The sequence below is a fragment of the Schistocerca nitens genome, chromosome 5, assembly GCF_023898315.1.
Source record: "Schistocerca nitens isolate TAMUIC-IGC-003100 chromosome 5, iqSchNite1.1, whole genome shotgun sequence".
Classification (NCBI taxonomy): Eukaryota; Metazoa; Arthropoda; class Insecta; order Orthoptera; family Acrididae; genus Schistocerca; species Schistocerca nitens.
In genome coordinates, this window is record NC_064618.1 from 392,767,793 (window position 1) to 392,782,132 (window position 14,340).

Genomic DNA, 14,340 nt, shown 5'->3' on the forward strand with positions numbered 1-14,340 from the left:
GTGCACGATGGCGGCGCGAATTGTCGTCCATGAAGATGAATGTGTCACCAATATGCTGCTGATATGCTTGCACTATTGGTTCGAAGATGGCATTCATGTATTCTACAGCCGTTACGGCACCTTCCGTGACCACCAGCAGTGCATATTGGCCCCATTTAATACCATCCCTAAACAGCAGGGAACCTCCACCTTGCTGCAGTCACTGGACAGTGTGTCTAAGGCGTTCAGCCTGACCGTATTGCCTCCAAACACATCTCTGATGATTGTCTGGTTGAAGGCATATGAGACATTCATCGGTGAAGAGAACGTGATGCCAATCCTGAATGGTCCATTCGGTATGTTTTTGGGTCCATTTGTACCACACTGCATGATGTCATGGTTGCAAAGATCGACCTCGCTATGGACGTTGGGAGTGAAGTTGCGCATCATGCAGCCTATTGCGCACAGTTTGAGTTGTAACACAACATCATGTGGCTGCACAAAAAGCATTATTCAACATGGTGGCGTTGCTGTCAGGGTTCCTCTGAGCCATAGTTCGTAGGTATTCAGTAGTAGCCCTTTGGCGACCTGAGCGAGGCATGTAATCGACAGTTTCTGTCTCTCTCTGTATCTCCTCCATGTCTGAACAACATTGCTTTGGCTCACTCCGACATGCTTGGACGCTTCCCTTGTTGAGAGCCCTTCCTGGCACAATGTAACAATGCGGACTCGATCAAACCGCAGTATTGACCGTCTAGGCATGGTTAAACTACAGACAACATGAGCCATGTACCTCCTTCCTGGTGGAATGACTGGAACTGATCGGCTGTCGGACCCCCTCTGTCTAATAGGCACTGCTCATGCATGGGTGTTTACATCTTTGGGTGGGTTTGGTGACATCTCTGAAGAGTCAAAGGGACTGTGTCTGTGATACAATATCCACAGTCAACATCTATCTTCAGGAGTTCTGGGAACCGGACTGATGCAAAACTTTTTTGATGTGTGTATTTACTGTATGGTTAGTATGGAAAATTTCTTCTTCTTTTTATAAAAAAACTGAAAGCATGTATTCTTCTGTGTTCCACTAGAAACTCACCCATATGTTGTAGTCATTTGCCGTAATATATGTCTGCTGTTACAAAGCATAACTGCTGATGTAAAACTGAAAATCTTTAACAGTAATGTTATTAGAATGAAAACAAAATGCAAGTATCCAATTCCCTTACAACATCCTTTCTTGGAAAAGATTTTATGAGAACGTTAGAGCATATGGAACAGGTTCCCAGTGACTTGAAGAATTCCTAAGTAATAGAACCCAGTATATTGTCCTCGACAACGGCTATTCATCAAAGACGAAGGTATCGCAAATGCCTCTGGAGAGGTGTGACAGGACCACTATTATTTCCTGTATACATAAGTGATTTCATGGACAGGATGGGCAGCAGACTGCAGTTGTTTGCTGATGATACTGTGGTGTATGGTAAGGTGTCAAAGTTGAGTGGCTGTAGGATGATACAAGGTGAATTAGAAAAAATTTTACATTGGTGCTATAAATGGCAGCTGGCTCTAAACGTAGAAAAATGTAAGTTAATGTGCTTGAATAGGAAAAACAAACCTGTAATGTTCAGATATAGTTCAGTAGTGTCCTACTGGGTACAGTCACGTTGTTTAAATATCTAGGCATAACTTTGCAGTGCAGTATGAAATGGAACAACCTTGTGAGGATTGTGATAGGGAAGGCAAATGGCCGACTTCAGTTTATTGGGAGAATTTTGGGAATGTGTGGTTCATTTGTAAAGGAGACAACATATAAGATGGTAGTATGACTTATTCTTGAGTGCTGCTCAAGTGTGTGGGATCTGTACGAAGTTGGATTAAAGGCAAACATCAAAACAATTCAGAGACAGGCTTTGAGATTTGTTACGGGTAGGTTCAAACAACATGCATGTGTTACTGAGATGCTTCAGGATCTCAAATGGGAATCTCTGGAGGGAAGGTGACATTCTTTTCGTGCAGTGATATTGAGAAAATGTAAAGAACTGGCATTTGAGGCAGACTGCAGAACTATTCTACTATTGCCAATGTTCATTTCATGTAAGGACCATGATGATAAGATTGGATAGATTAGACCTTTAGACCTTATACAGAGGCATTTAGACAGTTGTTTTTCACTTGCTCTGTTTGCGAGTGAAACAAAAAAGCAAATGACTAGAAGTGGTAGAGCCCTTCACCATGCGCCGTACAGTGGCTTGTGCAGTATGTCTATAGATGCAGGTGTAGAATATTGCCTTTATATACAATCAAAAGGCTTATACTTAGTACTGTACTTGTAGTTCAGGTCAGACTGCAGTGGCTTATCTGAAGTATCAAGTGGTCAGGCATAATGCTCTTGATTGTGTTTTGTGTGAGTAACATGTGGAAAGAATGGACAAGATGAAACTAATGCTGTCTTTTAGGCTTCACTTTTGGAATACTGTATGGTAAAGTGGAGAGGACTGAGCATAATGTCCACATACAGTGAATGGCCTCTTTATGAGGAGGCATTGCAAATATGTTTGGCATGTAAGGAGGACAGTCAAGGCTCGGTGTGTTTAAACTGAGCCTATGCCTCTGCTCCCATTTGTTTGCTGACTAATTTCTAGTGATGAAAATTGCTTTGAACCAACTGTTTGCAAAGCAACTGACTTCATGTCAGCGTGCATTAATTACATCATCATTGAAGACATGTCAATACACAATACAACAATGTAAATTGTTTGATATTTATTTAAATTGATGTCAGTACCCAATAATACTGTTTGTTATAGTTGATAGTACATTGGGAGAAAAGTTGACTGGGAATGGCAGCAAAGAAAATTTCTGAAATTCTCACCAGCAGGGCAACTATGGAACTGCAGGGCGGCCATTTGGTCCTCAACGGCAGCAACAACAGCAACCATCGCAACAGCAGCAGCCCCAACAATTGCCGCCAGTGCGATCATTGGCTAGTCCTGGAGGGGCTGTGGTTGGTCCACGGCAATCACCCTATCAGGCCGAACAATTTCCCCCACCCAGTTCTCCAGGAACGACGACAGGTTTCCAGGCACAGGGCCAGTTTCCACAACAACTTCGGTTGCAGAGGACAATTAGTGCTCCATCTGCCACGACTCAGCTTCCAGGTAAGTTGCCTTTAGGATGTCTGAACATTCCATTTTTAAGAAGAAGTGTTCGTTTGATGTTAATGACCACACAGTTATGCACTAGAGGAGCTTAGGAAGTTGCATAACAGAGGACTTATTTGAAGTGGGTGTTGATACTAATAAATGGCATACATGAAATGTTGTTGGGTTTGTTGTGTTATTTGTAAACAAGCATTTTTTCTCAGTTTGAATGACTATGCAAAAGGACTAAAAAATAAAACAAAACTCAGCATATTTCTCATACTTGAAATCCAGATTACGTTTGCTATTTCTGGACGTACTACCTGATGAAGAATTAGATGATCTAAATGATTAATGGAAAATCTCATATAAAGATGTGAAACAAATAATAACAAAGAGATAGAGGGGCTGGCCAGTACTTACCTCAGCTCAGTACAGCCGATAGATACACATAAAACAGAACTGAAAATTTACATTCCTAGCTTTCGGAACAAATGTTCCTTCATCAGGGAGGAGAGAGGGGAAAGAAAGGGAAGAAGGGAAAGGAGATTCAGTTACTCACAACCCAGGTTATGAAGCAACAGGGAAATGAAAATGGGAGGGTAGCAAGGATGGAGGCATGGTTGTCCAGCCTCCATCCTTGCTACCCTCCCATTTTCCTTTCCCTGTTGCTTCATAACCTGGGTTGTGAGTAACTGAATCTCCTTTCCCTTCTTCCCTTTCTTTCCCCTCTCTCCTCCCTGATGAAGGAACATTTGTTCCGAAAGCTAGGAATGTAAATTTTCAGTTCTGTTTTATGTGTATCTATCGGCTGTACTGAGCTGAGGTAAGTACTGGCCAGCCCCTCTATCTCTTTGTTGGAAGAATTAGATGATTGTCAGAAGAAAATGCTTTCAAATATTTTAACTTTTCAAAGATGTGTAATCAAAATTGTATTTCCAAGTACTTTTTCTGTTGAAATAATTATTTTGCAACTTCATGGCAGATTAAAACTGTACGCCAAATCAGGATTTGTATCCGGGACCTTTGCCTTTCATGAGCAGGTGCTATCCCAACTGAGCAACTCGAGCACATTCTTAACCTGTCCTATCACCATTACTTCTACCAGTACCTCATGTCCTGCCTTCCAAACATTATAGAAGTTCTCATGCCTAATTAGGATGAACACAGCTCGTGAGCTGTACACAGGTGACTAAGTCTGTAGAGCACTTGCCTGTGAAAGGCAAGGGTCCCACGTTTGAGTCCTTGTCCACCACACACTTTTAACCTGACAGGAAGTTGTGTATCATCCAGTACTCCACTGCAGAATAAAAATATCATCCTGGAAAGAATTATTTCCTTTTTTTAATTTTTCCTTTGAAAAATCACTTGTGAACTGGGACACTATTTTCATGAAAAATACCTTTTGTTTTGATCAAACCTTGTCCTTTTTATTGTACCTCTTGTTTAAATTGGTGCATAATATTTAGATAATAATTTTCGCAATGCAACTGGTGCAACATGGGTGGTAGTGATAGCAACATTAAAAATTTCCTGACAACCATGTATTTTTAAGTATGTTACTCATAGATATAGGCACAATGATTGGTATGTTAGTGAGGCAGGGGGAAAAAGAAGAGAGAAAATGACCAAACCATTAAGCTGCTTGGCAGATGGTTAATCATGTGGCAGTTAAAAATGTTAATTGCATTTTTTAATCAAAACTTTACTGTGTAGTCAATTTAATATTGACTTTGGAAGTGTGACTTCCACTATGTGGGGTGCATGTATGATGTATGATGATGATGATGATGGTAAAAACTGTGAATGTGTTTCCATGTTCACCAAGTTTTAGTTAACTCTCCAAAAGGAAAAAGAATTATTGTCTATTCATTTACCAGTGAGTCAGAAGAAAGATTGTATTTAGAAGTTGAAAGTAATCCACCAAATTTCAGGAGGACACTAGTGCCATCTACTCCATTAATGCATCCTTGTTTTGTGGACAGATTTTTTTTAAAAATCTTAAGTGATTTTTTCCTATGCAGTGATGGCAGTGTAGATCCTTAAATCAATGTTAATTCATTATGCAGGTAGCCATAATACGCGAGTGAAGAGAATAATGACTGTACTTAATTTTCCAAAACTGCAATATTGTCAGTATTTTGAATTTTATTTTCCATCTACCTAACAGCTCCCACTCTGTCTCTGATACTATGGGGATATGAGTGACAAATTGTACTTCTCCTTTGGCCATTTCTTATGAATCTGGTATTTGATCATGTAATTAGATTATATGTAGAAAACTGGAGAAAAAATGGAAACCATTGAATACAGTCTTTCAGTCTGAAGCACAGTACTTTTATTTCTTGCATACATGTTATTGTTCCTTTGTTTTGCTGTGACTCTGAGCAGTAACTCAGTGATACTTGATGTACTATTTTGAACATTTTGCATTGTTTTTGTAGCTGCGATTGGTGACATGCTGAGAGTGGCCTGGGAGTGCATTTAATATAGAATTTTTGTTTGTGTACCTACTTGCCTCAACTAGTACTTGATATGAGTGAATATGTTGTTAATATAAACTGCACATATAGTTGCACATTTTTTACTTTTGTTTTGCCTACACGAATAGTTCTGCATCATGAAGTACGCAGAGTGTCTCCAGTAATAAGCAGACTTGGTTGCTCCTGTCTTTAATTTCAGTCCTTTGCAGTCACCCTTATCCCAGCGCTCCGGACCCTGCGAGAGGCCCTGGCTGCTCTGCTGACTTATCTCACCTGTCCCTGTTCCAGGTGGAGTTAACCATTCGCGGCTTTACGGAACGAAACAGGAACTTCCGCACCCTGCGCTTTCCCCGAGTGAACCCGTGTCGCCGCACCCGTTTCATCCTCACGGGCCACCCTTGCCTGACCCGCATCACCACCATCCGCATCCTCTGTCTCACCCGCATCCACATCATCACCACCACCACATTCCTCATCATCAACAGCAGCCACAACCACAGCACCACAATCCCCATCAACCATCCCAGCACCACCCGGTGATGTACCAGGCGCAACCCCGGCCACCACCAGACTCCCAGTTTTGTTACGACCAACCCAATTTTCAATTATACGGGGCGAGCGAGCGGGGTCGACCCCAAGCCCACACGCCAACCAATCACCAGCCGGGTGGTAAGTCATGTGACCTCCAGACTGTCATGTGACGGTGCCTCGCCTCACTTCTCCTGTGGCTTTTCCCTCTTGTATCACCACGCCTTGGTTGCATCAAGCATGTCACTCGCTGGCTGGCTTCCTTCCCATCCTTCTCTATTCCTTTGTGCCCTGTGTGTCATTAACACAAATTGTTAGTCTTCTTTTAGATGTGTGTGGTGTTTGATGATGGGAGAGGAACCTTTTCCCCATGTGCATTCCTGGAACGTACATATCTGTGTCCTTGTGCTGTGTCATGGAAGACTGTACCTGCTTTATGTGTTATTTGTATGTGTACTACACAGAAAGAAAGAAAAAGTGTTTGTGTGTGTGCATGTGTGTGAGAGAGAGAGAGAGAGAGAGAGAGAGAGAGAGAGAAAGGGGGTTGATGGTCTGGACATACATGACCATATGCTTCTTTTTTTCTCTGCTCAATGTGGCTGTATTATCTGTGATAAATTGTTTTGTGTTATATTTGTGGGGCACCAATTAGTTTACAGGACAGATAGTACTCGAAGAGCCCATTCTTAATGTGGCAGCAGAATTAGATTATTTATTGTATAAAGTCTCTTAAAACATCTCTCAGTACAGTTGTAGGCGTTAATATTTTAGTTTCAGTAAATTCACCGGTTTCAAGCATTTTGACCTTAATGTAAATTTACCATTAATTTATTTTGCCACTTAGTTTTGTACAACATTATGTGCAGATATTGGACCCTCACTTTTTGCTGCCATTCTGTTATGTTTTACATTGATGGCTAGTTGTTATAATTGGAGGTGTTTACTGCTAAGTGCTTGATGTGTTGTAGATATTGTGTGCATAGTGTGTGATTCAGGAATGAATTTCAGTGGAGCACCCGTATTTGGCAAAATATATTTGTGTTGTGTATTAATGTGCCAAATTTTCCAAACAAAAACTTTTTTTTTTCTCTTTCGCATTTTAACAGCTCAGTAATGTAGCATGAAGCTCATAGATGTGCAATTTAACTGCGAAACACAACCACAACATCAATTTTAATAAAACTTCCTTCACAGCAGTGCACTTCGCTTTCAGCTTTCACATCAGTTCAGATGATTAGCCTATTCACAATTCACAGAACTTTTGTCTTGACATGTGCTTACTGGACACCCTGTATTTGTGCTTTGTGAATGTTTACTTGTGTGTGTGTTGGTTACTGGGAATTAAAAACTGTAAATCTGTGAGCTTAACTATATGTTGTATTTTTTGTGATTGTGACAGAATGTTTTGTTTACCTGCCCACATATGTTTTTGCTTTCAAGTATTGCTGCATATTCATTGTTATTTGGGCAAAAGAAGTGGTACATATAATGTAATAGTAATTTTTGATGTTTTATGTCAGATGTGAAGCATACTACTCAAATGAGGACGGGAAGGGAAGGATAATATAAAACTATTAAAAAGAAATGTTTAGGCTGTACAAAGTAGTGTTTTGGAACTTCATTTCACTTTATCACTGAAAAAAGATATACCATGTACTAATTAAACAGCTCAAACAAAAGTTTTGCACCACCCCTATTATTGCGTCATCCCCCCCCCTACCCAACCTGGAAGGATGTTTCCCGATACTCTTTTTACCACAGAAAATTGCTGTGTATATTTACCTATGTAATGGAGATAGAGTGCATCTTCTCCTATCGGAAACATGATAGTGTGGTTTGTGTAGGCACGCCATTCTGTCATTTCAAGTCCAGACTGGGTGCACATTCTCACTTTGTAGCTAGAAAGCTTGTCATCATAGAATGGTGTACGCTTCAGTGATATTGTTCAAACATTTATTCACTATTGAGAGAGACAAAACAATGAATTCTTTCTCACAGTGGTTGCCTATTGTCAAAACCACCAGCTAATCTGGAAGACTGTGAAACTGTGTACTGCATTTTTGGAGGCAACTGGGATTGCTGTATTGACCCAGATAGTATGTAACCGTCTTCACAGGATAAATTTGGCCTCTAGGCATCCATTAAAAACAATGTTACAACTCCACCAAGACAACAATGAACATCTGGAATGGAACACAGACCAGTGCATCAAGTTACACAGTCACCTATGAGTGCAGAATTTGTCTGATGTCTGATGATTATTGTACATCTAAGGTGTGTGGTTGCATAGGTTCAGCAGGGAGGAGGGTCAGCCGTGTTCTGAATTGGTATCATGTACAGATATCTGAGATCTCTCGTCAGTTTCAAGTGTCATGCAGTATCGGATTTGGATCCCCCGGTGTATTGTATAGCACTGTTATCAGCATTCGATGATGGATTTGTCTTTTGAGATGATAATGTGGGAGCATAACATGCCACCTCATGAACATCTTCCTCCAGGTAGCAGTAATTGAGGAAATGGAATGGCCTGTTGGTGTCTGTTGATGGGAACCCACTTGAGGTTGCTGTGAGCCGTAGAAGAAACCCTTCTCATGTACCAGACGACCTCAGGATGGCAGCTATCGAAGAGTGGTACAGGCTCGAAAAGCAATGTCTTGACCACTTTGTGGCCAGATTGCTGAGGAAGATCAATGTTACTAAGCATGGGTGGACCAAATTGGTATTGAATGCTTCCCAGCAGCAGATTTTGGTTTCACAGATGTGCAAAGATTACACTTTTGAACAGACTGCTGTTTTTTGAATATTGTTTAGTTTTGATTCCATATTGAAACTATATCTTTATAAAACTTTTTGTTAATCTTATTCTTTCATTCCTTTGTTCCTCTTGAATCTAAGCTCATGCTTGTTCAATAATTCAAAGATATGTAAGTGGTCCAAAACCTTTTCTGTTTAGCTGTTTATACAAAGACCTGTAAAAACATAACATAGCTTCTAGAAAACAAAAACAAAATTGAGGAACTCTCTAAATTGTGCTTTGTCATCTCTAGAAGTTAAGCTGGCATTTCTGCTTTAAGAACTTGCATGTAGGATACAATCCGTTCTGCCACAAACTACTTTATTTTCTAATAGTGCAGAAGCTTTATATGTTATAGTTGTTCAATTCCTAAAAAATAAAAGTAAAAAAAACAGAAAGCAGAAAAAATAAGAATCTTGTGTTTGCAAGAGATTATTTAACCAGCATGGCTTTAATAACAGATGGTCTGTTGTGTGCTGAAAACATTTGATCTACTTTAGGCAGAATTTAGCAAGTAATAATATCAATTTTTTGTGGCATATTTCTGGGCTATCCTGATATTTCTCTTTCATTTATATGTGTAATGATTAGGAGAGGTAGTAAGAAAGTGTGATACAGTGAATTCTAAGTTAACTCCATTGAAATACTCTGTTAGTTTCTGAAAGAACCCATGAGAATCATGTCATTATACAGCATCACATAATGCAGGAAAGACATGTTGAAAATGTAATGCAAACAAGTGAGTGTCTCAAAAAATAACAGTCCAATTAAGATAGAAAGTAAATTTAATTAGCCATTGTCAGCAGACCTTCTGCACAAGAAATGGCACAGAAACAGTGGCTTGTATAATTGGAGGTTCCTTAAGTCATCAAAAGATAGGTAAGGGTTAGAGAGAGAGAGAGAGAGAGAGAGAGAGAGAGACATTGAAAGGAGAAAAGTGATATAGAAAGGTGAATGAAAAATTTCTCATTTTTCTGAACTAGATAAGTTCCATTTTCAAAAGCTGTCAGCTGTGCTACTTTTTGCTGGTGGCTTCCAGCTGACAAATAAGTTTTTGGTTTTTATTTAACTATATAATTCAGTAGTAGTTTTGGAGATAAGATTATGTGATTTTAGGACCCGAAACACACAAAGCTCAAGTCTGCTTAAAAGCTGTTGTGCATATTCTTTTGAATGAATCCCTCTGTTAAAGTACACAGTTAACACTTAAGATCTCCAGAAAATGTTATCATTTCTGTAAACAGGTATACCTTTCTTCGCTTTCAGGGCCCAAAGGCATGGAGGTCTCCCACACACTATGCTGAACAAGGCATTAGATAACAAGACTTAATTTGGGATTCACTGTATTATTATTTTGTTTGTGTAATTGAGGTATAAAACTTGTATAAATTGGTATCTTTTTTCTTATAATACTGATTCAAAAACCTCACTCTTGATCTTTATTATGCTCTGTTCTTATGGTTAAAAAAAGAATTGTAGTGGTTTATATTTGACCACTGCTTCATTTCCAAGTTGTATAGCAGAATGTGATGCTCATCATCAGCATAAAATTACATGATATTGTTATTGCAGGTGGGGGAGGTGGAGGTGGTAACGGTGGCATGACTTCAGAATACGTGCGCCAGGAGTTGCGTGCAATTGTAGGAGCCAGGCAGTCAAATGGTGGCAGCAGTGGGGGTGTGGGAATGACCGTCAGTGGGCAGCAGCGGCAGTTGCAGCTGGGTCCTGGCCAGTCTGTGTCTGCTGCAGACCTGGAGGCTTTTGGCTTTGTTTGTGAACCGCCTTCTACAGGTATGTAAATGGAGGGAGCTGTGTGAACTTTCTACACTGTCTGTAGTAATCATATACAAGAAGGCCAACCTGAAATTCCATTTACAGATCTCCGTCGGGACCACTTCACTAAGCAAAATGTATATTGAAAGAATAACATTGGAAAAACAGTAGATTTTTTTAAAAGTTATGTATTTAAGTTTTTTTAATACAGAACAACCTTACCAACTTCAAATGACTCTCTGTTATACATAATACATTTGTCTAATCGGTGTATGCGTAATTTGAAAAATTCTTTATACTCAGCTGCAGTGATGTCCAATAGCTCTTCTCTGGCTGGTTTTTTACCAATTCTATTTTACAGAGTCAATGTCCTTTCGTGAAATGTCACACAAACCTACATCACGTGAATTATATGTGTTAGGCAAGGGAGTTGTGCCATTTTTTGACAAAATCAGGCTCGCTGAGAAAATCACATGAACAGGAGCATTGTCTTGAAGGAAATATAAGTTCCCTGTCTACACAGATTGATCCTTATTTGACCCACACTGTTATGTGACCTTCTCACACTCCAGTACAAAATCACAATCCACTACCCCTCTCCATTGTTGTTTAGTTTCGGGGCTGTAACCATAGCGCCCTGAATCATCACCTCATCACCAGTAATGATCTTAGCAAAAGTTCTGGAGTGGTTTCGAGCTGTTCTTTCAAAGCACAGCATGCTTCCACCCAATGCTATTTTTGCTGCCAGTCAGAACCTGAGTCTTCTGCTAAAATTCAGTGAACCAACCTCCAAGACAATCCAGATAGCTGCATCATGTATTTCATGGCCCATCGTTGGTCTTCAAGTACAAGTTTACAAATTTTCTCAACTTTCTATCTTTTTGGGCAGTTGACAGACATCCAGCATGAGACGTGTCATCAATTAACATATAGCCATTTTTGAAACTTGGAAACTACTACAATTGAGTTTGTGTTACAGTGTTACCTAACATCACGACAGTTTTTGTAGCATTTTTTCTGGGCAGGAAGTAAAATTTTGCTGTTGTGCATTATTCATTACACTGTCTTCATAAAAATTTAGGATAAAGCAAAACAGCTGCAACAAAAAAATTGACTACAGGCAGACAAAACCTTCCCTGGCAAAGCGAGAGGCAGTACGGAGTTCGTAGAGAATTTTCTGACACGCGCCTTATGAGGAAAATGGATACCAGGCAAGCTCCTCCCAGGGCAATGTTATTCTGGGAATTTTTGGATATTTCTTAATATCTGTCATCTCCATGAAAACTTTCTGGCAGGTGAATCAACACTTTATTTTTTGGATGCAAGGAACTGCTGAACCAGTCAGAAGGCACCAGCATTTATCCATATCTTAATATCTAACTATTGTTTGACGTTAAAAGAACACACACACACACACACACACACACACACACATTCATGAAAAACTTAAAGCTCTGAATGTAAGAAAAAGAGCGAAAGAGAGAGAGAGAGAGAGAGAGAGAGAGAGAGAGAGAGAGAGAGAGAGAGAGTGTAAATCAAGAGGTGTAATAGGAACACCCTTGTCTTGAAGTTTATTAAGAATTTTTTGATTTTATGGAACTGTGAAGTCTTTCGTAGCCACTTGTCAACAATTTGCCTGTTGGCTTCTGTCTCAGGTTCTTCAGCCAATGTTTGATAATTTTTCTGACTTTTATCAAACATCATCGAAGAATCTGAGACGGAAAATAACAAGCACTTTTATATTTTGTTTGGTGCTGAGAAAGAAGAACTAAAGAAATGTGTAGAATTAGTCCATATAATGTTGTCACTGCCATTGATACTTTTGTGAAGTTCTGATTGATGGATGGGTCATTCGACTATTCCAGTTAACTTACTTCTTTTCTTTTTTGCAAATGAGCAAATGGTCCCAGTTTTAAAGTTGTTCGTCAGTATAATACAAGTGTAGTCCTCTGCGTTCTGCTGATTCCCAGAGCCTGCCGTTTTCCTGTATGAATTACTTCATTTTGTAGGTAACTACAAAGCTTGGTTTATTGTGTTAGTAGATGTGGATAATTAGGTACGTTCTGCAAAATCAAAAATGTACTAACATTCTTTAAAACTTCCAGATGACATACGTAACCAACTGCTGAAACTACATACGTAAGTGGAATTTATAGCCCCTTCTGTCTTTGGATTTCACTTCTTCTAGATAATTCTTTATGAGCAGTTGCCTCTTGCTTAAGTAATCTTAAATAAATGTGATTTTGTTGGTGTGCAACTATCCTCCTGACAGCATGTCTTCATGGACCATAATCAGCAAATATTTTTAGCAGCAAAATAGGTGTCATATAGCAATTTGTCAGTGGTGACAATAAAATTATTTTCTCAATGCTGACAATAAAATTACATCATTTTCTTGAACTACATTTCCGGTATATCTGCTGAAATTACAATCCATCAAATGGCAGTGAGATATTTATTTAGGGGCTTTTCCAGAAATTGAGATATATGAATTACTAAATTCAATTACATGTTTCTGAGCACACTAGACAAAATCTAGTCCCCCTAGGACATGTAATGCTAACACTGTGTAACAGTGAACCTAGTCGTAATAATGGATCATTTCAATGAGAAGGAGGGTCTACAATTTTTCAGTTATCTAGCTGAAGCCATTTGTGCATGATTAGATCCCACAGGACTACCAAATTGCTAGGATTTTGATTGCTGCATTCAACATACTGTTCTGAATAGAAGGAGCGTAGTCACTGAGACCATTTAAATTAAGACTGCAGTTCATGTTCACTGTGACCTGAATCAATAGGACCAAGTCATGGTATGAAAAACGTCCCCAAAAATTTAACAGAACCACCTCCAGCCAGAACTACACCCTGCACCCACTACGGTTTAAATGCCTTGTTGGGCTTTCGGTGTACTCAATGCCTTACATCATGCAAAATCATGACTTGTTGGACCACAAGAGCCGAAAGAGTCTATGTACTCTCCAATTTTTGTGTTGTTTGGCCCATGTATGTGCTGCTGTGACCACTGACCTTTTGTGAAGTACAGGACTTCAAAATTCCTTTGCCTGAAACCTTGGAATTTCCAGAAACTGGTTAGGCAGACCTGAGTTCGCTGACAGTAGCAGTTTCTGTTTGGTTTAAAACTGAGTGTCATTGATAAGATGAGACACTTGTGTCCGATCCCTACTGGTTAGGATCTTTTTATGAACACTGTTCTTAAGCCCATTATCTGGCTGCAAATGGTACACCATTCCTTGTAGACTGTTGGACAATCTATATTCTTGGAGTAACAAATTGGCCAACATCATGCTTGGTATGATCGCAGGAACATCCAAATGCAATGCTTTTACATTCCTGGAATTAACATTTTCCCACCATTTGTGACGTTTTTGGTCATTCCCGTCAAGTTTCCTATGTCCACAATGTTAATCCACACCTGATTTTGCGTCAACATCTTTGTAATTTTCCCACAATTTATTCTTTATGAAAAAATGTTTGTGGAAAAAAACTGACATAAAATGACACTGGTAATATGTTGGCCATCAAGTAGTGTTTACAAATGTTATGTGGTTAAGTGTCTTGACACCATGGTGCTCTACTTGGCAGATTTAAACCGGTAAACATGTAAAAGTTGGTACAATTTG

The 14,340-nt window shown here is 39.5% G+C and overlaps 1 protein-coding gene across 2 annotated transcripts in view; it reads left to right on the forward strand.

Annotated features, from left to right (window-relative positions):
* Positions 1-14,340, forward strand: part of LOC126260108 (nuclear receptor coactivator 3) — a 319,207-nt gene that overhangs the window by 288,991 nt on the left and 15,876 nt on the right. Inside the window, exons 18-20 of one of the 2 annotated variants that reach the window (XM_049957341.1) lie at positions 2,855-3,137; positions 5,891-6,271; positions 10,497-10,715. In XM_049957341.1, the coding sequence (XP_049813298.1) occupies positions 2,855-3,137; positions 5,891-6,271; positions 10,497-10,715 (883 nt within the window). The remainder of the gene's footprint in view (positions 1-2,854; positions 3,138-5,890; positions 6,272-10,496; positions 10,716-14,340) is intronic. The other variant, XM_049957340.1, reaches the window with a different exon arrangement.